The sequence below is a fragment of the Sciurus vulgaris genome (genome assembly GCF_902686455.1).
Source record: "Sciurus vulgaris genome assembly, chromosome: 6".
Lineage (NCBI taxonomy): Eukaryota > Metazoa > Chordata > Mammalia > Rodentia > Sciuridae > Sciurus > Sciurus vulgaris.
Genome location: NC_136466.1, coordinates 92,206,067 through 92,231,457, shown reverse-complemented (window position 1 = coordinate 92,231,457; position 25,391 = coordinate 92,206,067). Strand labels below are relative to the sequence as shown.

The 25,391-nt window shown below is 33.9% G+C and overlaps 1 protein-coding gene across 3 annotated transcripts in view; it reads right to left on the bottom strand.

The window, feature by feature from the left end:
* The window catches only part of KIAA0825, a 399,846-nt gene that overhangs the window by 194,127 nt on the left and 180,328 nt on the right, over nucleotides 1–25,391 (bottom strand). For all 3 annotated transcript variants that reach the window (XM_079146011.1, XM_079146010.1, XM_079146012.1), the window contains 5 exons: nucleotides 20,764–20,988; nucleotides 13,545–13,950; nucleotides 9,321–9,480; nucleotides 5,266–5,424; nucleotides 3,380–3,474 (listed from right to left, as the gene is read on the bottom strand). In XM_079146011.1, the coding sequence (XP_079002137.1) occupies nucleotides 3,380–3,474; nucleotides 5,266–5,424; nucleotides 9,321–9,480; nucleotides 13,545–13,950; nucleotides 20,764–20,988 (1,045 nt within the window). The remainder of the gene's footprint in view (nucleotides 1–3,379; nucleotides 3,475–5,265; nucleotides 5,425–9,320; nucleotides 9,481–13,544; nucleotides 13,951–20,763; nucleotides 20,989–25,391) is intronic.

Genomic DNA, 25,391 nt, shown 5'->3' with positions numbered 1-25,391 from the left:
TCAGTTAAGGAGACACAGTTTAGGAGAAAGCTAGGGTAACCAGGAGGGTTGCTTTAGATGGGTGATAGGGAACAATCACTCTCAGGAGGTAATATTTGCTCCAGATGGGCAAGATGGTGCTGGCCATGTGAAGAGCGAAGGGAAATGCAAGTACTATGACCCTGCAGTGGGAAAAAACTTAGAGAATCCAAAGAACATGAAGAAGGCAACAGAAGCATCATGAATTAGAGGGAGGTGTTTTAAGATGAGGTCTGATAGTGAGCAGAGGGAACATCCCTGCCAAGGACTCAGGCAGTCACTTCAAGATTTGTTCTGCCTTGGGAGTCAGCACAGATCCAGTGTGTGGAACCAATGCCAGTATGGTCTCAGGTAACAGATACGACTGGCACTCAGCAGATTCTCTTTCATGTGTCTGAACTGTCCCTCAAGTATTCATCTCTTATGTCTCTGATCTCCTCAGTGGTTTACTTGGCCTTTTGACTCTCTTCCTTGCTCATTTTCTCACTGTTGATCTTCCAGATCTAGGGGCCCACTGCCTGGTCTGATCTGATAAGTGTCCTGATCTTCCCTATTGGTTTAGGCCTATAGTCTGTATAAACTTGGTCTGGAGGCTTGATCTTGCAACTAATCCAAAATGGAATTTATTATTTCCTTACATGACAGAACTAAACTGCTGCTATGTTACTATTTTTCTGAATATGTATCACATTTTCAACTTTCAAAAATATTTCCATAGACTTTAACTTATGATTGTGATAATGATATCCATGAGGTAGCTATGTAATTATTATTATTTCTTTTTAAAGATAAGAAAATCAAAGTTGGAGCTAAGCCCCAGAAAACCAGGGATCCTGCTTTCCCATCTGAATCTTGTTTTGGGGGGGTGAGGGAAGTCTGTTCACTGCAGAAGTTAAGTCTATAGATGTTTTGCTTCACATATGGAAGTTGAAGAGTAGGCACAAGAAATTTAAGAGGTAAATAGAAAGGATTCCCTTCTCCTGGACTTTTTTTTCATACTTGTGTATTTGAGTTCACTTTTCTTTGTAACATGCCCTCAGACAACATTCACAGCCTCATTCATACATGTAGGTCATGATGCAGAGGCACATTAGCACAAATATATTACCCACAAAGGGAGCAAAAGGGAACATGTGGTATGTTTAATTGAATTTGGAAGAAAGAACCAAGCATATTCAGCAGAGCTGCTCTTGGTTCTCTTCCTCAGTTTTGCCTAATCAAAGACCATGGTTGCAGGCAAAAGTATAACTCTGTAGATGTTGGATAGCATATATAATCCTCATTCTAAAAGCTCAGTGTTTTGAGGTCTCATTATCAAATATGTATCTTATAGATAACCATGTTGTCAGAAAATTCAAGGCACTATTTTTTAAAAAGTCAGCATTCTCAGATAAATCCTAACAAGGGAGTATCTTACAGAAAATAGCAAAAACAATTTCATTGCTCATTCAACATTAATCAAAACTCAAAAATAACATTCTTTAAAATAAATGGGAAAGTGATAAGAGATTAAAAACTCTTAGCTATCTTTCATCTTTTAAAGTAAATCAGTAAAATTCATGGTAGCTTGTGGTGTGTGGTATTTTGCAGTAGAATGTTTTTTGTTCCATTCTTTAAAAATCTAAGGTTCTTATTAAGACCAGATTCTAGTTGTTTCTATTAAAAATTCATGACCTTTTTTCCAAGAGAACTGTTTTGACCTGTTATTTCTAGCTAAATTTGCAAAAGTTCCTTTCTCTCACTCATTCATGCACATATCTTAGGGAAATAGACTTTAATAATAGCTAGTGACCTAATTGAAGTATATCTAAAGTTATTAAACAAAAATAACCATATGTAATTATGGTTAAAGCACAAATTCCCTCAGAAGTGACTATTATGCAACACAAATGCAGTAAGTTTTGAAGGACATGTCATCCCTAGAGTACCAACTAGTGAATTAGAAGCAGTAACTCCCAAATGAAGAAAAATTAGTAAAATATTATACACTTAGTCTGCATAAACTCAAAACTTTACAAAGAGCAGGACAAAATTACTTATCCTTCCAAATTTCCAGACAGACATTTAATATTGTGCACACATCATGTAACTATAGGTTACACATCATGTAACCATCGATACTTCCTCTCACCTTTTCAGACAACTTTGGGAAGGATAGGAGCACCTCTGGAGTGCATTGTGCACAAACAGGATGCACTTTGGATCACTGCCTGCCAGGTGGTAAGCTTGCTACGGGAAGGCTCTGTCCTTGATGGGAAAGCTTCACAATTGCTCGCTTTGTTCATGTTGGGTGTGTGATTTAATTCAGGATGAAATATTACGAATACCATTATGACCATACCTTTAACCAATAGTTTTTATTAGCAATAAAGCTGACTTTGTTTTTTTAACCCTTCATCTAGGAAATACTACAATCTTTCTCCTATAGGGCATTTTTAAATATGCACCCAGATTTCTCAGGGATAATATAGCAAATCTACTATGTCACTATCATTATTTCCTTTCAGGGAAAAAAACATTTTTGCAAAAAATAAAATTGGGAATATATCCCAAAGATCATATAAAAATATTATAAGCATATTATGAGCATATATGAGTAATATAGGAGTCTCATACATATATATGCAATTTGAAATGTGAAAATTGATAGAGAAATTTAATTTTGAAAGTTTACAGGAATTCACTGAAAACTGGAAAGATATATTTATAAAATCTATGTAAATTAATAAAAAATAGAAAATGTGTATATAGTATGCAAAATAAATTACAAGTGTAAGTTACTAGGCTGAAATCATATTATTATTTTATTGTATTATAATGGTATGTATATGTATGTGGGTGCATGTGTATAAAATAATATGCAAATGAGGCTATAACAAGGCAGTGCCAAAATAACTGGCTGAAAAGTAAAAAATTCAATCATGACAGTTTTACTTATATGTTTCCCCTGATTAGACTAGTTGATTTGGTCTGGCATTTTGAATGCATTCATTTAATTGTTGTAAACAAAGGTATAGTATGATAATGTCATTTGAGTCAATAATTTTTGGTGTCTACAATAGTGAACTATTAAGTATACAAAGTTAAAAATATTTAAAATTGAGACTGAAATCAACTAATTTCATTTTAGAAACAAATTTTGCAAATGTTCAGTACAGAAAACAGACTTTAGGAAGTAGGCTTATAAAATTTTAGCCAGATTCTTTCAAGATGAGAGGCTGGAGAAGGAGAAAAATAAGATATTTCTCTACTGACAAAATATTTTTGCCTTTTCCCAAAATGATACACCTTGCACTTGTGTACACACATGCACAGATGATCTTCCCACCCCCAGACCCCCCAAGATCCCCAATCTTTTTACCTATTTTTGAGCAGCACACTGAAGGTCATCTTATCCAGTCCCAGATAATTTGGCAGCAAGTTTGACCAATTCCAGTTCCACTTTGTGATGGCTGACTGTTGATAAATGAGAAGAAACTATTGTTAGTTATTAATCAGAGTTAATATGATCAGTAAATTAAAGCTCCAGCTGTGATAGACTAACTAAGAAGGAGGGGGGTCCAGAACAAGGACTTAGACAGATAACATCAATCATGTCCACAGAAGAAGGTTTTTATTCCAAAAAGACAGCAATTAATTTATAAATCCATTTGGGGATGTAGTCATTACTTATAAAAATATAAATCAATTTCTTGAGTCGTTATTCTTCCAAGTGTTAATGGCATTTGCCCAACAAGTTTCTCTGGGAGGGTGACTCTTTGAAAAACAAAGCAAAATAATTGGCAACTTTTGCATAGATCACTCTACAGGCAACTTTTGCATAAATCACTTTATATTTTTTTAGCTCCCAAAAGTTTGATTAAAAAAAGGCTTAGTAGTTCTAAGACTCAACTTATAAGACCCACCATAATTAGAGTATGATATTAATGTTATCTTTTTGGTCAAGAAAATGCCTTAAAAGGAGACTATCAGGACCTGCAGGTATAAATAGCATAAATAATTCTCTTTTCTCATTAATAGATAATTCACAACAAAGTAAGAAGAAAAAAAATCCTGTGAAAAATGACCTCATAATTCAGAACTCAATAGAACATGCTATTTATTTAAATGAAGTAAGGATAATTTAACAGCAACAATAATTATTTATGGCTTGAAGCAATCTAATGTACAATACAGAAAAAGAGCCAATAAACTCAAACATACATAATATATTTTGTTTTAAAGTATTATAGATGCTTATGCTCCTTAAAACTAAATAGTTTGGATAACAAGAGTCCAGGCTGATGTTTAAAATCCAACAAGAGCTATCCCCTGTCACCTGCTGATTAATCAAGCACTACAATCCTGTCATAGAGCAGGAGAATTCTGCCCTGGGTTGTCAGCATTTGAAGGTCTTATTCTACTACAGTATTGATGAATGTAGACGAGCATTGTAACGGGCATAGTAAAAATATTATCTGCATGCTGAATTAGGCCATTGTTTTAATTCTTATTTTCCTCAGAGCTCTAGGTCAAGCAATCCTTCTCTTCTGCCCTATTAGTTCAAATTGTCTGTCAAGAGGTTTCTGGGAAAAGCCACCAGAAGAATGAACAAAGCAAAGCAACTTCAGGTTCAAAAACTTTGGTGGAAAGATGATCTTTTTAATGTAACTACTGAAACATGCAGCTTAAACAATGGATAATCTGACACTTAAAAATGTATGGGGTTTATCACATTGACTTTATTCCAAATGTTCTTGCTTTAAGGTCATTAGCAAAATTCATTTGATGTTTGGGGATGTGTTTAGGGTTATAAATAGAAGCTCAATGTTAAAATAGAAGCTCAATGTTCTATTTGTAATTCATTTAAAATTATTTTCTAACTAATCTAATACACTCCTAAAGATTGTAAGGTGTTTTGTGAATCTCTCAGGGGATATGAGGTGACAAGGGAGAGGAAGAATATTACAAAATGCCTGATTCTTTGTGCCTTCTGTAGACACAGCCTAACAGATGTTCCCTCTGCCCATGGCAAACTGACCTGGTCAAAAGTTAAAAACAGATGAATCAGATTGACAAATAGAAGGTAATACAACTTTTAAAAGACAATTTGTATAGACCATATAAATTGAAATAGAGAATTTTTGCTTCCTAGCCAAAAAAAGAAAAGAAAAAAACTTAGGAGTACATATACAAACCAAAGCATTTTCTTACTTGCATAGAGAACCCACACATTTAAATTAGAGTTACGATTTAATTTCTGCATACCTGATCTAGCATGTCTTCACTAAACACTTTGTGCACATGGAAAGGGTTAAAGGCAGAAGGCTGAGTTTCCACAGTGCTCAAGGTCATCTTTAAAGGTCGGATGGGTAATGGCTTTTCCTCTGAACCATTCATAGAAAACAGCTGTTCTTTTAAATATTCCTTTAAGAAAAAAAATTACAAGTCACGATAGTGAGAAGCACATGCTCTTTAAAAATAAACTGATCAATATCCAAATTTACCCTTTCAGCACATTTACAAGATTACAGTGTATTACTTGCCTCAGGAAGAATATATTTTCAGAAGATACATAGATGCATACCAATCGGCATTGCAATAAACCCATCAAAAATAGGTTCACCCATTGTACAGTATAGATTTAAAGCCCATTTAACAAACTCTGACATAATGAATTAATGCTTTATATGTCAGAATCTTTCACAGCATTGTCTAGTCACTGGTTCATGTGTTACCATGTCTGGTTACCAAAATGTAACTCAGGTGTGATTATGCCCAGTACAAGACTGTTCTTTCCTTCATTAAGTATAGTTGCTCCCTATTCCAGGCTCAGCAGATTGCTAAGTATTCTGATATTTCCCTGCAAGTAGTCACATTCTAAGCAGAATTATTTATAATGCAAGTTCCTATCTATTTCTATTCTGTGGACTAAAAAAATATCAAGGCAATAGAGGCAAGAATATGTAATTCTAGTCCTCCAAGTACCAGTGCAGTCCTGGCAAAAAAAGAGACAATCTACTGCATTATACTCATTTTCCACCCATAAATAAATAAGGTGGACAAACAATCCTAGTTTATGGAACTTTTCAGAAGACAAGTTTAAATGATTAAAAATCTACCATGAACAAATGCTCACTATTAATAAAAGTCACAATAAATAAAGAAAATAAATGTTCTTCTGATTTTTAATGTCACGACATAATCTTTTTCTTCTAGGTTAAGGTTAGGACAAAGTTCAGAGTTTTAGAGATGAAAAGGACTTCAGAAGTCATCTAAAAATCCTTACTGCTGAAAGTCTGGTACGTAGACAAGCAGACTCAGTCTCAAGTAGGAGCCTGTTAGCAAAGCAGAATTTCAGCCCCCACTGAATCAAAATCTGCCTGGCAACAGGAATTTCCAGGAGATCGGGAGGCATATAAAAGTTTAAAAAAGTCTAGTCCAACACCACAGTAAACTGTTGCCTCTGAAAGGTCAGGGGACAAGTGTCTGTTCACACAGAGGAAGTATTGGAGTTGGGGAAAGAAATCACCTATCTGGTTTCAGTTCACTGTGCTTTTTCCTGAGTCCCTACAACTTTATGAACATGCATTGTGTCCCTGGTGGAGGGAAAAATTTCATATTTTACAGCTTAAGTGGCATCTAAAGAAACCTCTACAAAAGTTAACTATAACAGTCATTTCTTAAACTTGTTCATTGTAGCACATTCTTCTTCAGAAAGACTAATTCTATAGTATCTGATAGAGTGGCACACATATAAACTTACTAAATATGTTTAGATAATGATATAGCCATCACAAAGAAATTTTATGCCTAGATATAGATTACTGAACAGAAATAAAGTTTTTCTCCATCATGATTTATGAAGCAAAATTTTAAAAAGGAACAAAATACTTCCTTCATTGGAAAAAAATGCTTTGTTTTGGCTAATAATTATTTTGGCTAATAATTTTTGCTCCTTATATCACCATATTTTTATCTTTTTTTGTTTTCATTATTCAAAAAACTCTGTTACAAGTTGGGAATAAAATGGCATTTTCTCCCTTGTTAATCTACTATATTGACAGTCATCAGTACCCTTTCTTAAAAAAACAGATTCTTTTACTATGATATTGCTTTAAATAGATCTAATCAGACCTATTTGTTCAGAATATGTCCATTTTTTCTTGAATACCTTCTCTGTGCAGTTAAACCAAAGTTTATTTTTTTATCCATTATTTTTCTCTCTACTTCTCTCCACTGAAGTATCCCCACCTAACTCATGATCCCAACTAGCACACTCATTGAACACCACCAAATCTGGGTTTCTCATCTTTGTTCATGGTCATGATTTTAACCATAACTCTACTTTTTTGCTCAGACATCTTAACTTCATCTCAAAGACAAACCTTTAAACCCACTGTTCTTCACAACTTCTCTGTCTCTATCAATTACAAACACATTCTCCCCTTTGACTGGGCCTATACCCATAACTGCTTCTGAACCCATACTACATTTTGAGTGATGTTTAGTAGCACATCTGAAGATGCTAAAGACTTAGCACTACCCATCAAATAATCAGTGCATTTGTATGTACAGCATAGTAATGCCTCCCATGTAAAAGCAGCCATGAGTACATTAGTCACTCAGTCACTCTGGTATTGTTTGAGTTTATTGCCTGTGTTTTCATATTAGTCACAAGGCAAAAGTCTCATAATTGCTTTGCTTTTAGTCTTATCTAACATGCCTCTTTTTGTGCATGCCTCACTCAAAAGAGTAAATTAAAGATAGCTCAACACACAATCTGATGGACATTGCCATAATAGTAAATAGATTCAGGTATAACAAAAGGAAAATCACAAATTTGAACCCAATTGATCAAAAATTGGTGACCTCCCAGTAAAGATTTCATAGCATACCTGTTCAGAACCACTGCCTCAGTTACATGAACTCTGTGATGGAGGAAAGTATCAGATGACTGACAGCTAATAAATATGTAACATGATTTTGTTCATTGGTAATTACTGATCATTTCTATCAGTTTAGCAATCTACACCAGTCATAACTATCTCTAGAGCTACTGTGACACTAATTTACACAAAGGCTCTAATGGTAATCATATTTCAACATGTCTTTTATTAGTCACCACAATTAATTTGGTCAATCCAGGTGATCAAGTGGAAATGCCATTGAGGAACATGACTTTGCAAAGAAGAGTTTTCATTTAGTCACGGACCGGAGTTCTGGGGCTCCCCAAATAGAAATCCTACACAGGCTATCAGGGATCATTAACAAGAGTGAATAGTCTGTTACATTATAGCAATTACATATTGAGCTCGGTGCCTTAAGGACAGGGTCATTTCTCATAGCTACGAATTTCTCACATCAGGTTATCATTGAAGACATTGTAATGCCACTTGTTTATTGATTGGTTGATTAGCTCTATGAAATCCAGGAAACAAGATTTACTTCAACAACTCTCAGAAAATGGGGAGAACATTTATATAACTGAGTTGTAAAATGCTGTTGTAGAATTTAATTCACTTCTTGGAAATCTATGGTTTTTAAGGCCCACATCATTAAGATAAAATTCTGTATATTCACATTATTCATATTATATAATTTTTACTATGCCAGAAAATACAATTGTGTTTGCAAACATAAACATTATGCCACATTCTAATTCAGATACATATGATCAAAATAAAACCTTGATAAGGTTAGCAAACATATTGTTTCAAGCAAATAGCCAATATTAACTATGAATTACATTTTTGTTATAACACCTCAAACATCCAAGGTCAGAGATTTACCTCAGCAAAGAGATAGGCATAACATTGGTTCCAGCCAGTCTCTGTGTATTAATGAATTTTCTTGGGTTAATAAATTTGCTCTCAAATAAAGTTCAGCATTCTTCTGAAGTTTTCAACTACATAAGGAATCTCTAACTTCACCAGCTCAAGTATGAAGTCTTCAGGAAAATAGCAATGTCTCTCTTTAGAAAATTCATTTCCACAAATACCAGATTTTAGCATCAGCTTAACGGTCACAAACACGCAATTCCCAAACTACACCTCTAGTCTCTACAATTCAGAACTGAACTGAGTTTATGAGCCATGTTATTGTTTAAATCATACAAATAAAACCTACATTGTTTCGGTGAAGCTTTTTCTGTACAAATGCAGAACAGCCGGGGCTGAATAGATTCTATTAATAATGCAATATTGAGTTTGGTATTGACTTTAAGAAGTATTATCACCTCCTTGACTAACCCTTAGCTGCCAGCAGACGCTGCCTCAGGCCAGTACACACCTAATTGCTCGGTAAAAAGGCCGTTTCCCTACCTCATTGAGCCGCATGATGTGATAAATTTGCCTCAGGTACTCGCTGCCACCTGGTTTGTGGCAGACATCCAGGACCATCATGTTTATTTTCTGCTCAGTCAGTTCAAGAGCAGTGTCTCCTTCTTCTAAGACTGTGCTTTTCTCCATTGTCATAAAGGCACTAAAACACAAAGGAAGCACATACATATCAGCGGCAAAGAATCGTAAAGAAGGAAAATAATCAGAGAGATTGAGTGTGGAGAGTCGATGTAAATCTCATACTCAAAGCACCCATAAAGACTTCGCTCAAATAGTAAGCCTTCCCAAACTGCTGCGGCTCATAGAAATAATGCTGCCTCAGAATTAAGCACCTGAAAGCATTTTTAAAAATGGAATCGTTTCTTTTAAAACATTTCTTTATTGCATTTATACTCCTATCTATAAAACATTTTCCCATTACCGCAATTGTTGAAATTGCTATAATCACAGGATGAAAACAAAACATTTCTTTTTAAGAACGTGTAAGAAATAATTTGTATTTTCTCTTTGAGGATAAAAAGTATCTTTGATAACAGGAATAGCTTTGGTATTCTGTCTTTTGTAGATTCCTCTTACACCTGTCTTAGAACACATTAAAGACTAATTAATGTGTCAAAAGGGGGAACCTATTATGCTAAATATAGGCTGGATGCTTGGTGGCAGTGTGCTTACCACTGGGTATTTTAAATTGGCCTTTGACACTTCGTTGCCTTTAAAAAATATATGCCCTCTCTCCTTCTCCTTTTCTGTAACAGACACATAGCAAAGGTCACTACTTTGATTATTCTTCCAGTAAAACGGTTTACAGTTATCAAACTAAGAATGTTGAAGACATAGTCCTGAAACATTTCTTTTTGGAGAATGTATATACTTATTCTTCATTTTGAACACTATTTACATAATAATGGTAACAAAATATTTTAAACACCTCGAAGTATATGAATATAAAAAATTATGATAGTCATCACACATGCTTTATATATTTCATACTAATTTTATCACAATTTCTTTTGGATCATGTTAGGCTTTTCAGTCTAAGTGTTCTTAGGAAAACTCATGGTTTTCTACTGTTTCCCAGGCTGAATGAAATTTATTGTGGTGTAATCATCTGTGTACTGCAGTTCATTACTGAGATTTTGCCATGATTATAAAATTAGTTCTGCTAAGAGTCAGTGCCGTTGACCTGAAGACTGAACCAAATGATACCCAGCTGCTGGACATTAACTCTGATATTGCTTCCACATGTAGCTTCAAAACATCCTTCTCAAAAAAAAGAAAAAAAGAAAAAAAAGAAAAGAAAGAAAAAGGAACTTCAAAATCCTATAAGCCTTATCCCAAAAAAGCAAATCCCACTCTGACTTAGAGATATTCATCAGCTAGTGTAAATCTTTTTAAAAAATGGGTCTTGTTACAATAAGAGAAGTTTGCACATATCTTTTTGAAGCTGCATACAGGTTGCAAGCAAAATTCGTCAGGTTTTGTACAGGATGACATTGAAAAAGTTGAGGCCCTCTGACAAAGGAGTATCTCAGTGTCAGCCCCTGAATTGTATCCTTTCCTGTCCATCACTGTGCAGGTGAAGCAAATGATTGGATTCAGTCAATGCTATGATTAATGAGTTCCTCTCTGGATTTGGGGCTGCCTATCAATCATGTCATTAGGGAGAATGTGCCCTGAAAGAGGCAGACCTTAGCCAAGGAATAACTGCATTAATCTTAATCTGTATATGCACCCAGCCAGCCAAGTCAGGGTCACCATGATGAAAAACAATAATCTTCAACTCGACAAATTACTTTGCAAAGACAGACATTTCTTTACTTTTTGGGCTGTGTGTTCTCCAGAATCTAAGTTGACTGTTTACAGCTTGAAAGTTACTACAAAGTGAAGGTTATTTTAATGAATAGTAATGCTTTTAGGCAGTATGCTTGTCAGGCAACACTTACAGCTGCCACCTTTTTGATTGCAGTTATTCTCACCATTTCCATAAAAAAAATCAAAATCTGGATGCAAGTGCAAGAAATCTAGCTAAATGATATTGTGTATGTTCCAAGATAATCTTCACAAGGAATTAAGATTTATCTTAACAGAAGAACTATTTCAGTGTAAATGTCTATATACCCATATTTTTAAAAATATGGCAACCCTGTACCTTATATAGATATCATGATTTTAAATATATTTTTCTTAACAGTATAGAGAAATACTTAGAGGTAGAAGTCCTCATGTATATCAGATAATCAATTTGAAATTGAAGTCAAGAAGAAGCATTCTTATAGTGCCTCAAATCTGTAAGAGCTTATTATGAGTTAAATCAAATTTAACTCTTTTTCAAATACATGTAATAAGTAACTTCAAGTCTGCATTTTTATATATTGATAATTGAGAAATTGAGACATAGTAATGTGCTAATTATCTAATTATTCAGAATCTTGGCTGGGGATATAGCTCAGTTGGTAGAGTGCTTACCTCGCAAGCATAAGGCCCTGGGTTCAAATCCCCAGCACCAAAAAAACAAAAAACAAAAACAGAATCTTTGGTTGATTCAAATATTTTAAATCAGCAATTCTTCATTTGTGATGCATGTTCTAAAAGATTGCTAAGTAATCTTTTGATTCATAACTAATCAGCTAAATATTAGCTAGACAGCCTCACACTATAGGGGATACCAGATGCGTTGGTGTTTATAAAACTTTAATTGATATGTAGTCCAGTTATATTACTTACACATTGCTTTTAGATCTTACTTGATAGTGGTTTCTAAATCAGTAGTATCATAAATTTAACTTTTAAACTGAAATCCAATCTATAATTTTTACTCTTCTCTTTTTTATAATCATTGGATAATGACATCTGGCCTTAATCTTTTAGTCAATGGATTAAAGCCTATGAATTGGTATTGAATGCAAATATAAAGATTAAGAAGGTCATTGTCAATGTTATTAAGCATTTGCCTGACTGCTATTGTTACTTCTGCCCAGGGGATACCCCGAAGTAAATTTCTAGAAGTCAGTATGACAAGACCAGGAAAATCATGATTACCTACTTCTCACCATATGGATTAATAATATAAAGTCTTATAGATTAACATAGACCAGCAAATAGCATTAGTTATAGTACTAACCAGTGAGTGCAATGTATTTTAATAGTTTATAAATAATAAATGCTTACTAGCTCTAAACTTGATGCTAAGAACTTTATGTCATTTAATTTTTCAAAACAATTCTGTCATCTTGGTTTCATCTTTAAAATTGAGGCTTTGAGAAATTAATAACTTGCACAGGCTGACCCATTTACAAGGGATTTGTATTTGTTCCTCTAATTCTAATTTCTGAGCTCTTTACCACTACCATCTACTAGTAATTGTAATATTTCAAGTAGTTTTTAGTCTTTTCAGGTAGAAAGTTATACTAGTATCTGTAAGTAACATGAATATTCTTTAAGAGAATGGAGACAGTGGATGTGGATGTTCAAAAAAGGGACTGACTTGGTGATCTGTAGACCATCTGAGCTGTAACTCCCTTATCAATATCTTGCAACTCTATACCCAAAGACTAATTTTAAGACAGGAGAGCTCTATGTACATATTTAAATTCATCAGGGGCCCTTAAAACTCTTTGTAATACCACAAATCACTTAGCTCTTGGTGACAAACCTATGAGAAGGCTGACATTTTCATACTGGAACAGCTGGGTGTGTTTATAGCTTGAGTGTGATATGCCCCAGCTGCCCTCTGGGATTCTTATATTACCAGATGAAAAATGTGTACCTTTTTGACAATCAGGTACACAGAAAGCAATAAAAAGCCTTTCATATCCATTAATTCCTTCTTAATTTAATCTTTGTGCCCACTCCACTTACAAAACACTCCAGGTTATCCATTAGATACCTGTTTACACACTGAAAAGGAATGAAACTAAATTCTCCTGAGTTTAACTACCACCCTTTTAATCAGAAACCTTTAGATGGTAACCCAGCAAGTATAGTGTTCTTGTCTATCAATAGGATTCAAATTTTAAGAAGACAAGGAACCTTTAACAGTAGTGTTTAGTGGGATACTTATCTTTTTCTATCTTCATCAAAGTTCCCATGAACTTAGCCAAATGACCAATGCTGCCCATCTGACAGGAGTTTGTTGTGGTTGTGTACTCGTAATTTGTTATTGTGAAAGTATGTGATGAATTCAGCAAGAGAAAAACATTGCCTTACCATTCAGTGCTCAGTTTTCTTGCTTTCAACAGCTGGTGTTCAATCCATTTGGGCTTTTGCTGCTCAATGCTTTGTATGACTTTCTGGGTCATTGGATTAGGGCTACTTTGCTCTCCCATGATGCTTTCCAAACACACACAAATTAAACCCAGTTTCTCTTTACTCCATCTATCAAGGGAGGCACCTGTTAAAAGTTCTACCTTGTTTCCATCCTTAAATATGTGACATGTAAGTACAATCAAGTTCCAGACAAGCAGGCCAACTTTCTTCAATTCAACAAAGTTTCTTGACATTTTCTTCTCAGACAGAAAAAAGAAGTATTTAATTGGGGGAGGCAAACATGCAATCACTGTAGGTAACTTGCTGATTACAATAGATACTGCCTGAGCAGCAAGCCTTGTGAAGCCTGGGGAAGAAAAGGCAGAAAAGGTATGATTAATATTAGCATTTGCGTTCCATCACTGCGTGTTTCATGTTGTTGTGGGGATGTCTAATTTTCGTGGAGAAAATTGTTGAGAAGAGCAAGTGCTTGACATATTCTGACAGAACTCTACTGGGATCTCCTGCAGCATCACCTAAAGTCCCCCAGATCCCAAACTTGCCTTTTTTGTTTCCTTCCGTACATGAAGATTAGAAATTTCAGAATTATAACTTCTATTTTTATCTTTTAAGACTGCAGCTTTGAGGACCCCAGATGTCCCCCTCCTTAATTAACAAATGCAAATGCATTCCTGTTGGACCTCAGTAGCCTTTGATGCTTGAGTCCCCCCTTAGCCTTTCTCTTCCTCCCTTGGGAAATTTGAATCATCACAGTTCTTTTCAGGACTGGCTCCTCTTCTTTTCATTCTTAGTCTAAATGTCACCTTCTCAGATGGCCTTGCTTCACATATTCAAATCAGTCCCTTCGCACTCTTCCCATCCCACCCCCAAGTACCTCACTATCATGAGACCCTGTTGTGTTGCCTTTATCACAGCACTAGCCTGCTAAAATTAGCTCCTTTACCTATTCATTCTGTCATCCTCCACTAGAATATAAGTTCCAGGAGGTCATTACTCTATCCCCAGCACATATAGTACCTCATTTTTTAAAAGTTATTCAATAAATATTGGCTGAATAAAGGAGCCAATAAACTGGTTCATGTTTACCTCTACTATTTTTCTTTGCTTCTTTGTGTCCCATGCCAGTTATGCTTTCTACCAACACCTCTTAAATGTGGATATTTTCTAAGCAGTCCTTGCTCTCTGGCTGGTGATTCTGTGTTCTTCTTTGCTTGGTGCTACTTCTCTGAAGGATGTATCAGGATTTCTCTAGATTGATGTTTCTCTGTCTGCACTATTGCCATTCAGGGTTGGATAAGTCTTTGTTGGGATGAGGTGTCCTGTGAGACATGTATACCAGCATTTCTGACTGGCTTTCACCCACTAAAGGCCAGTAGCATCCCCCTCAATTGTGACAACCAAAAATGTCTCCAGGCACTATCAAATGTCTTCTGGGAGTAAAATCACCCTGGATCTAAATGATTCCAGAACCTTAAGTCCTACCCTTTCCCCAGGATTGCAATACTATAGCGCCAGCTCCCTGATGGGCATTTCACTTCTCTTCCCTAGGCACCATTAATTCAATATAATAAAATTGATTGTCTTCCTACCAAATTAGCTTGGCCCTCTTCCTCTCTCCCTCCCTCCCTTCCTGCCTTCTTTCCTTCCAGATGTCCTGTTGATCATTCATAAAAACCAGTGACCAGCATTAGTAAATCTTCCTATCCTATTATCTCAGAAATCCTCTTTCTCTTTGCAGAGACCAACCTAACCCTAGTTCAAGCTCTTCCTCACAAATGGCACCTGGATAATGGAAGCACTTTTCTGACTTATCTCCATATTCCAAGCTACATCTAACCCCCTCCTCTGCACTGTAAAACCAAATTCATATACAGTAGTGGATTCATATACAATTGGATTTTTATGAACCAATTTCTCTGCTATAATTGCTTTATCTGTATTCCACTAGTGAGCAAGATAAGCCTTCAGAGCTTGATTTTCAAAACACTTCACAGCTCGGTGTCAGAGTGTTTGTATCAACTTTCTCTATGAGACCTTCAATGCACTTACCCTCTGCTTTCAGGGTTCTAAATATCTTATCATTCTCAATGGAATGCCCTCTAACTTCATGGTTCATCTATATACTGCAGCACTCTGAAGTCCTATGCCCTTTCATAAATTTATTTGAATATAATATCAACATATGACCATGTTGGTAGTCAGGTCCAATAATACACCATGCTGCATCATCTTTTGTATTATTATCTCTATTATTTATGTCATGTTGTTATTTAGGTCTCTGTGAGTTTTCTTTACAGCTGTACTAAAAGCTCCTCTAGAGCACAAGAGATATTTCCCTAAGGCCCCCACAGAGCTGTCCAGTGCACTTTCCATGAGTGTGAAAGCACCTCCTTCAGTGCATATAGAAAAGAGTTCCTCAATAAATGTTTTCTTTTTATGCAAATGAATGTTTCAATGGGTCTTAAAATACAGATGAAGCAAATTCAAAAACTTTCTGTGACCTTTCTTCTTTGTGTTGTTAAATTATTTTTAATGTCTTATTATTGTTTTTTATGTGTTTGTGTCTCATACTTCCTATTCCACTGTTAGTTATTTGACTTCAAACATAGCATCTTATATCCCTCTATTCTAAAGAGGGTGTAAGCACAGACACTGAGGAAACATTTGAATATCTAAGTACATACTAGGTAAGATTACCAACTGTTTACACCTGGACTTCTGCTGTTTTATAAACTCTGAGGGCTCCAGGTACTCAAATGCTCAACTACATCATTAAAGCTTAAGGCAAATTCCGATCAGGACCTTTAGGCTGATGATGTATGAATAAATCCATTCTACTAATCCAAGGTCTCTGAATCTATGATGAGGTTAACAATATACCAGGGAGGGATCTTTTAACACTGCTAACACTCATTTTTATGTCTTTATTTAAGTAAGTTGACTTCTACCTAATACATTTATATGTAAAATATTATAAATCATCAATTTCAGAGCTGATCAAGTATGAAAAAAATGTGTATCTTATGATGAACACAATATGTTTGGTACATTTCTTCCTTCCTACACACTGTGATGCCATATTTGTGGATTATTAAACATGTGAGGAGGGCATTCACAACAAATGAAGGAAAAACAAAATAAGATCTTAAAATTGATTATTAAAATCTCATCTATTAATTATACAAAATAACAATTTGTTGATAATGATAATGTGATTTAATATGCTTTTTATGTTTAAAATCTGGGATTAGTAAAAAGGTCAGGACCTCAGTTTGGTTTATTTCAATACCATGTTTTAATGGCTGCCATAGGTGAAAAACCACTACCATCAACATATACATATGTATCTCCACGTGGAGCATGGAGCAGATACATTATTAGCTGTGCTTACAAAATCATGAAATTTGTTTTTCAGTCTTAAAAAGCAAACAAGCAAACATATTGTTGAAATCTGAATAAGTATACATTGTCTATGATATCAATTATTTGAATTATTTATTCTTACAAATTAAAAATGTATTTCATTTGTGTGTGTGAGGTGTGTGTGGGGGGGCGGGTAGTGGGGATGAACCCAGGGGTTCTCTACCACTGAGCTACAACCCCGATTTTTTAATTTTCTTTTTGAGACAGGGTCTCCCTAACCTTGAACTTATGATTCTCCTGCCTCAGCCTCCCTAGACACTAGCATTATAGGTGTGCACCACTGTGCCTGGCCTATTTGTATATTTTTAAGAAAATGATTCAAGGATTACTGAAATTTCATTTGAAATATTTTAAAACACATTAGAAAATTCTATGTCTAAGTTCTTAAGTATGCAGATATGATATTTTTATAAGTGATACTGGTTTTCATAAAACTAATATAATCTCTAGATTTTACAAAATAAACTGTATTGATGACTTTCTCTAGTATTTTGTATATTTCAGCCACAGACGGTCTTCTAAAACTGCATGTGATCAATGACATGGGTGCATGTCCCTTATGACACTGTCTCTGCTTTCTCTCTCCAGAATCCACTGTTGCCATTGAAGCAATTGCTCCATTGATTTTACCATAAGGTATTATTTTTTCATTTTAAACAAAGTAATTTACTGTTAAGAAAATATCTTCTCAGGTACATCTTTCATTTAATTATTGTCAAAGAAGAAAAACAAAAATAAAACTAGTTCTTTGTGTATTCACTCTTTTGAAATACAAGGAACTAAAGACTTAAAAGCTGAGCTATCTCAGGACAATCTGAATCTTCATCTAACTATATGATAATTCTCCCATGTATGATTTACTGCAATATTTGTGTCTTTAAATCTTCAGTGTTGCTATGTAATGATATTTGCTGACAAAGAAATAAAGGAATGTCTTTTAGTTTGTCACCATAGTGTTTACCATGTTCTGTCATTTTCACTATGTCAAGGACAAATGTTCCCTTAAGGTAGTGGCTATTTGTCTTTTAATAGATTTGAATTCTCAGACGGAAGGTCTTTAAACATTTATCACTGTTTACACAAATTTTATAAAGAACATGATTATAACTTGACTTAAAACATTGTTGAAGAAATTACAGAGGTTTATCTTCAGGTTTCAGATGCTTAGTTTTGAAATCATTTGCTAATCAAGACAACTTCAGACTAGCTAATATCTCAAGGCACAATACTCACTTAAAAAGGATTCACATTTCACAATAATGGATGGGAAGCCATATCTCAAATGGTCTTCTGACAGTCTTTCTTTCTTTCTTTCCTTTCTTCATTTTTACTTTTTTATTTTTGGCCAAATTTGATCTGATCCTCATTGTTTTACTTTACGATATGACTGAGAGCTCATATTAGCAATCAAAATAAATGTGAGCTTTTTCTCTTTATCACTGTGTGCTCTTCACTCCCTTCCCAGTAATAAACTACAATTGATTTGTTGATTTACAGGAATATCTTAAGATCTCTTGTATTTCAAGGATTAATTTTGTTAAAACCAGATTTTATAAAGTCAAGGTGTATAAGGTTTCCCTGCCCATCACTTCTCCCTAATATTGTGGTGCTCCTGCCTGCTTGAACTTCCTCATATATTGTCCCTAGCACACAAGCTGCTAGCTCAGACTGAAAAAATGTTCAGTGACAATACCTAAATGAGATTTGAACAAACTTTAATTCTTTTCTTCCCACACACAAAAGAATCATACAACCCCTGAGGTGTTTGCATCCATTCCAAAATAGTTATACAAGTCTGCAAGGACCAAGAGGAGATATTATATTTATAGTTTATCTCTTACTATAAGTACAGTGCCTTGTATGTAGTAGTTACTCACTTAGTAAATGCCTATTGAACGAATAGATGACTTAATTTCCAGCATGTAAATACTATCTGTCTTTTACAGTTGTTCCCCACCCTTATCCAAGGAAGATAAATTCCAAGACCTCCAGTGGATGACTAAAATATATATACTATGTTTTTCCCATACACATATACTATAATAAATTTAATTTATAAATTAGGCACAGTAAGAAATTAATAATGACTAGTAATAAAATAGAACAATTATAACAAGATACTATAATAAAAATTATGTGAAAGTGAATTCTCTCTCTTGAAAGTCAAAACAAATGCTAAAGTTTGGAGCTTACAGTCAACCACAAAAGTGTAAATAAGGAAAATAGAGGAAACAAGCAAAAAGTGTGGATAAGGAATGAATATAAAGGTTGAGAAGTGCTAATCTAAAAGTTCCTGTACTTAGAGGACAGAAATGAAAATCAATGGTGCTCCCCTCGTGCCAAATCCACTTAGAATGCAAAATATGGTTCATGAAGTCACTTTCTTTTACATATTCATGAGATCCAGCACCTCTTTGTGACTGGTTATATATTGTACTTCTATTGATCATTTTATGAAAAATGTTATTAAGGAAGACCCTGATAACTGGTATCTGTATAAAATAAGCACTATTAGAACAAGAAACTCATTGAAACAGTACATAGATATTCTAAAACGCTTCTTAGAAACCAAAATATGTCACAAATAGAAAGCCACAAACAAAATAGTTCCACTCATATGGCATGTTAACTATAGATTATGTCTCTGCTTTGTTCAAAAGGTAAGAAATAGCCAAAGCTAAAATGAAAGAGAGATGGCAACAACTCTTAGACAAGGAAGAACTTAAGTAATGAAAAGGTGACATTTTCCAGTTTCAATTAAATGGCTTTACTGGATTCAAAGGCAGTTTAATAGGGCTTGGACAGAATTAAAGCATTACAATGAAAGGTCACAGATAGATAATTGATTTGAGTTTGTAATATAAGGTCGCTGGATAAGAGTCACATTATTTAGGATCTCCATGGAGGAGAATCAAAGAAAGACCAATCCCTTCAATTGACTTTTGTGGGTTCAGCTGGAGTATTGATGAAAGTTTCCTTAGAGCTAGTGAAAAATATTCTTCTCTTAAAGATGAAAATGAAAGGAAATAGTTTTATTTTAGAAACCAAAAGAAGATTCACAAATACTGATATATGATATACATTCAAAGGAATTTTGTGAAAAATCTGGGAATTTTCCTATTGGTAGGTAGGAAGAAAACATTTAGGAGAGAACTTGGCTAATAAAATATATGAATAATGTAAATTAATTGATGGATCTTAAATGTACTTGGTGGATGCATTGCTCTAAACAGGAACAAGATCTCAATTCAGAACTCCAGTGACTGAGGGGAAAATACTGTCAGAAAAATACATGTAGTTACCAAACTCATTGCTATTATTTACCTAAAAAATATGTATATAGGTGTGTTAACAAGAAAAAAAAGTAATAATTGGTAGTTTCAAGGAAAAAAATAAAAGGAAGAATAATTAAACTGAATATCAGAGTAATTTTCCTGAGAGTACAAATCCTAGATTACTTAATAGACATAAAAGGAAATTAGTCCACAACATGTGACTAATCTGTGGACGCTGAAACAAAACATCACAGAAAATTTTGAAATGTTAGTTAAATAAAGATGGCCAATTAAGTCATTTGCATTTCTCGTTTCCTTGTTCTAGTTTTCCCAAATATACTTGGAGGAAGGAAGATTAATATAGTTTATTAGTCTTATAGGTCTTAGAATTTTACTTAATTAAATATCCTGGAAAATTACTTTTTTAGGGGGTGTTTTCTCAGGAAAACAAGTATACTTACATTTGCTTGAATCTTTTCTTTGGGTTTCCTTTGGAATATAACTCCATTCTTTTGGAATGCTCTTAAGCAAATGATCAGGAACACTGTGCTTGTTTAGGTTTTTCTCACAATTTCTCCCATAGCTCATCACTGATATCACCTGTTGTACAGTGTCCTTGATGGCATCAGTCAGTGCCAATCTCAAGCATCGAATGACCTCTAGCTCAGACTCCATGCACATTGAGGCTTTAAAATCAGAAGGCACGTTATGGTTAGCAGAAACTGGCAATTGATTGTGTTTCATTCAACTGGGAATACTGTTTCATGATATTCTAGTTTAAAGATAAAGGGAAAGAGTCAATTTTACCCAAGAAATCATATAATTGATAAACATCTCATAAAACATTTGAAACTTCTTCCTGGTAATAAACAAAAATGAAATTAATAGTAAATAACAATATTCTGGTAGTTTTGAATTCTGCTGGTAGAACATAAATGGCATGACTTTCTTAGATTACAATTTGGCAATAATGTCAAAAGCCTTAACATTTAACTTACCTACTGACTCATCTTTCCTTTCTTGTAGGATTTAATTCTAAGAAATTGACTAAGAATATACAAAGTATACAAAGAAAACTAAAAACTATCTAATGTACAATAATATTTAATTTGTTCAATTAGGTCTGTTATATTCATCTGTACTATAAGGACATGCATTGTATATTTTAAAAAGTACGTTAGAAAATGACATGCTATTTTTATTTTAAACTACACACAATAATCAAAAGATGTACTCTTTGTGTCAATGATGATTTGCAACAACTGATGGGATTTTACACAATTTTTTTCTTTCCTCTTTATTCTTTCTTCCTTCTTTGTTTTTTTCTTTCTTACTTCTCCCTGCTCTTCTTTTTTTGCACCATCTTTATATGTACCACCCATGATGTATATACAGGGCTTATGTGATATATTCCATAAAAAGTTTTGTTTGTTTGGGTTTCAAGATGACTGAAAAGTCCTGAGACCAATACTTGAACCAATACTGAAAAACTATTACATGCTTTGTCCGACCTCAAGTTCCCCAATGATTTTTCTCAAATGACTTGTTCATTTAACAGTAACTTTTTAACAAAAATACCATGGTGAAGATGATCTTGGTAATATCAAATACTGAGAGGTTAATTTTTAAACATAATGCCTCCATCAGTTGGCAAGCTGTGCTCTTTATGGAAATAGTGGAGGATATAGTTCACTGTCTTTTTGATGATGTTCCAAAACTTGAAGTTTTTGAAAGGCATAAAGAAGCTTTCTTCCTGTATCAATAATTAATATGCATTATGGTTAAACTCTTTGGAGCTATGAACATATAAAATATGTTTTGATTATCTGAAAATTCAAAGAAGCTAGACAATCTCTATTTCCTTCTGTTAAAAAGGTATATTTATTCCTTTTAAAATAAAATCAAGGTGGGCTGGGGTTGTGCCTCAGTGGTAGAGTGCTCACCTAGTACATGTAGCACCACATCAAAATAAATAAATAAAATAAAGGTAGTGTATTCACCTACAATGAAAAAAAATTTAAATAAAATCAAGGTATTGAAAATAGTAGAGAATATAATAGACTTACCTCCAATAGTTACTTAAAAATTAAATGAATTAATTTATGCAAAGTGTTTGGAAGAGTAATTGGCACATAGTTTGTACTATGTAAGCATTAGCTAATATTATTAATACCTAAGATAAAAGTTGTTTTTTTCTAATTGCAATGTTAGAGTGTATGGCTGGTGATATTTAATATGAGGAAGGTCCTTAGACATCTTGAGAATTAGGTACTATACGGAGAATTAAGCAATATCCATCAGGGCCTATGGTAAGGATAAGATACAGATATAAAAGGAAGAAAAAAAAGAAATAGCAAGGGAACAGGGGGTACATATGGTCAAGTTACACAGTGTCATAGTCTTTCTAAGAGTTTCTTTACCAGTTGAATGTTGAAGAGGGTGCCTAGATTTCAAAGACACAGAGTTTAGAAAGAATGCAATGATTGCCCCACAGTCTAGTTGCTGTAAGCCCAAAATAGTAATTATTGATTATCAGCATAAAGGAGAAAAGTAGGAGGACGAATCATCCAAAATAATAATTTTTTACTGATTTTTTTCTGCCATACATAAATTTCAGTTTTGCATATAAAATTAACTGAAATAAAAACGAAGAAACAGAAAATTCCAGTTAATTCATATAATTTGAAGAATCCATGCATCATCATCTGATTTTCTAATATTTCAAATCAAAATTAAAAATATGAAAAGTTGGGGCTGGGATTGTGGCTTAGTGGGAGAGCATTTGCCTAGCATGTGTGAGGCACTGGGTTTGATTCTCAGCACCACACAGAATGAGTAAAATAAAGGTCCATTAAGAACTAAAAAAAAAAAAAAAAAAAAAAAAAAAAGTCAGCCTCAGCAATTTACCGAGGCCCTAAGCAACTCAGTGAGACCATGTCTCTAAATAAAATTCCAAAGAGGGCCAGAGATGTGGTTCAATGGTTAAGTGCCCTGGGTTCAATCCCCAGTATCAAAAAAAAAGAAAAAAAAAAAAAAAAAGGAAAGTTTATTTAATCTAGAAGGGCCCCAGTGTCCTCATCTACAGAATGATGAGAGGACAGGATAGAAGGGTGGACAAGATGATGTTTATGGTCTTTCTTGGTTTTCACTTTCTATGATTCTATTCAAGACTGTTAAAAAGAAAATAACAAATATTTCACAGCCAAGTACATACAAATCAGTAAGGGCTGTGATTCTACCATCTTCTTTCACAGTAATCAGGAGTTCCTTAGAAAGAGGACGAATGATGGTCCTAACAAAAACAAGCGAAGATCAACAGCAGCAATTCTGACATAAACCAGTATATGTAAGTTAACCTTTTGATAAAATACTAATTGTTTATCAATTTTTACCAGTACAATCTTCTAAAATCTGTTAATGACAGATAAATTCCACTTATTTTAAAATTTCTATAACTTTGAACAATCAGAACTATGTTATTTAGTGGAGTTTTTCAGACTACTTTCAAGAAAGATGTTACATGCAATAAAGAATAACCTAATTTGCTTTTATAAAAGCAATGGAAATTAATCTGAATGTATTTCTAAGTAAAAAGCTCTGGTATAAAAAAGTATTTTATTAATATATTGATAATCAGGCATCACTGGAAATAAGGTTTTCTGATAAACAAAACATGATTAAAAATGCTTTGAAAATATATTAGCAGACTTTCTTGACATAGAAAATTAAAGTTTTCTTTGATACTTCAAAACTTTAGATGATTGAAATAAAAAATTTAAATCTGAACAGAATTAGGCTCTCATTTTTTAGATAAGAATACTGGGAACCAGATAGTAACCAGATGAACCATCTGGTAAGTGGCAAGGCAAGTATTTAGTAAGCTTCTCCCCAGCAAGAGACCTTGTTAAGAAAATGAAAAAGTGAGCCACAGCCTGGTGGGAAATGTACAAATACATGTAGCTGACACAGGACTTGAATTCAGAATATATAAAGTACTCTTTGCAATTCAATAAGACAAACAACTCAAATAAATGGACAAAAGTTTTGAATAGATGTTTTACAAAATAATATTTTCAAATGACCATTAAGAATACAAAGAGGTATTATATTCATAAATCACAAGGAACATGTAAATTAAGGCTCTGGAGATAATGCTACATTCCCTTTAGAATGACCAAAATCAAAAAGACAATTCAAGGGTCAACCAGGATACGGAATGAACAAGATTCTTGTACATTATTGGTAGTAATGTGAAAAAGATTACTTTGTAAAGCAGGTAGTTGTTTCTCATGAAGTTAAACATATACTTTACTATACGATCCAGTATTTCCAAAGAGAAATGAAAACATATTAATACAAGGACTTGTATACTAGTGTTCACTGTAGCTAGAAACAATCTACATGTCCATCCAACAGGCAAATAGATAAAATAGAAAACACTATTTAGTAAAATACTACTCAGTGAATACTTAACCATAATAAGAATAAACTGTTAATAAAGCATAATATAAGCAAAATAAGCCAGATGCAAAAGATTTCTGTTTATATGAGATTCTAGAATGATCTAAAGTAAACTACTATGATATGAAGTGCATCAGTATCTTCCTGGGGTCGGCAGTTGAAGGAAGAATTAACTACAAAGAACAATGAAAGGACTCCTGGATATGATGGAAATACTCTTTACTATCACACAGGTTTATATATTGGTCATGTTTATTGAAGTCCTTGAAATGAGTGAATTTTATTGTATATAAATTATGCCACAATAAATAATTTTTTAAAGTTTTAAAACAGTGGATTAAAAATAGAGGCCCTTAGAAGGATATCCAAATAAAAGACTAAGGACAAATAGCTACAATGTAGACCAAAGACAGTCTTCCAGCTTTTGAAAGCTTATATACATCTACCTACACTATGATACAGGTACTTTGTAGGTCAAAGAGAAAAATCACTGTGCCTGATATGAAGGCAAACCAATGTAAACTACTTTCAACAACAAGAAAACCATTTGTCATGTACATTCAATCTAAAAAGCCCTTCTTTGGTTAATATTTTTAAATTTGCTCTTATTAGTTATACATGACAGTAG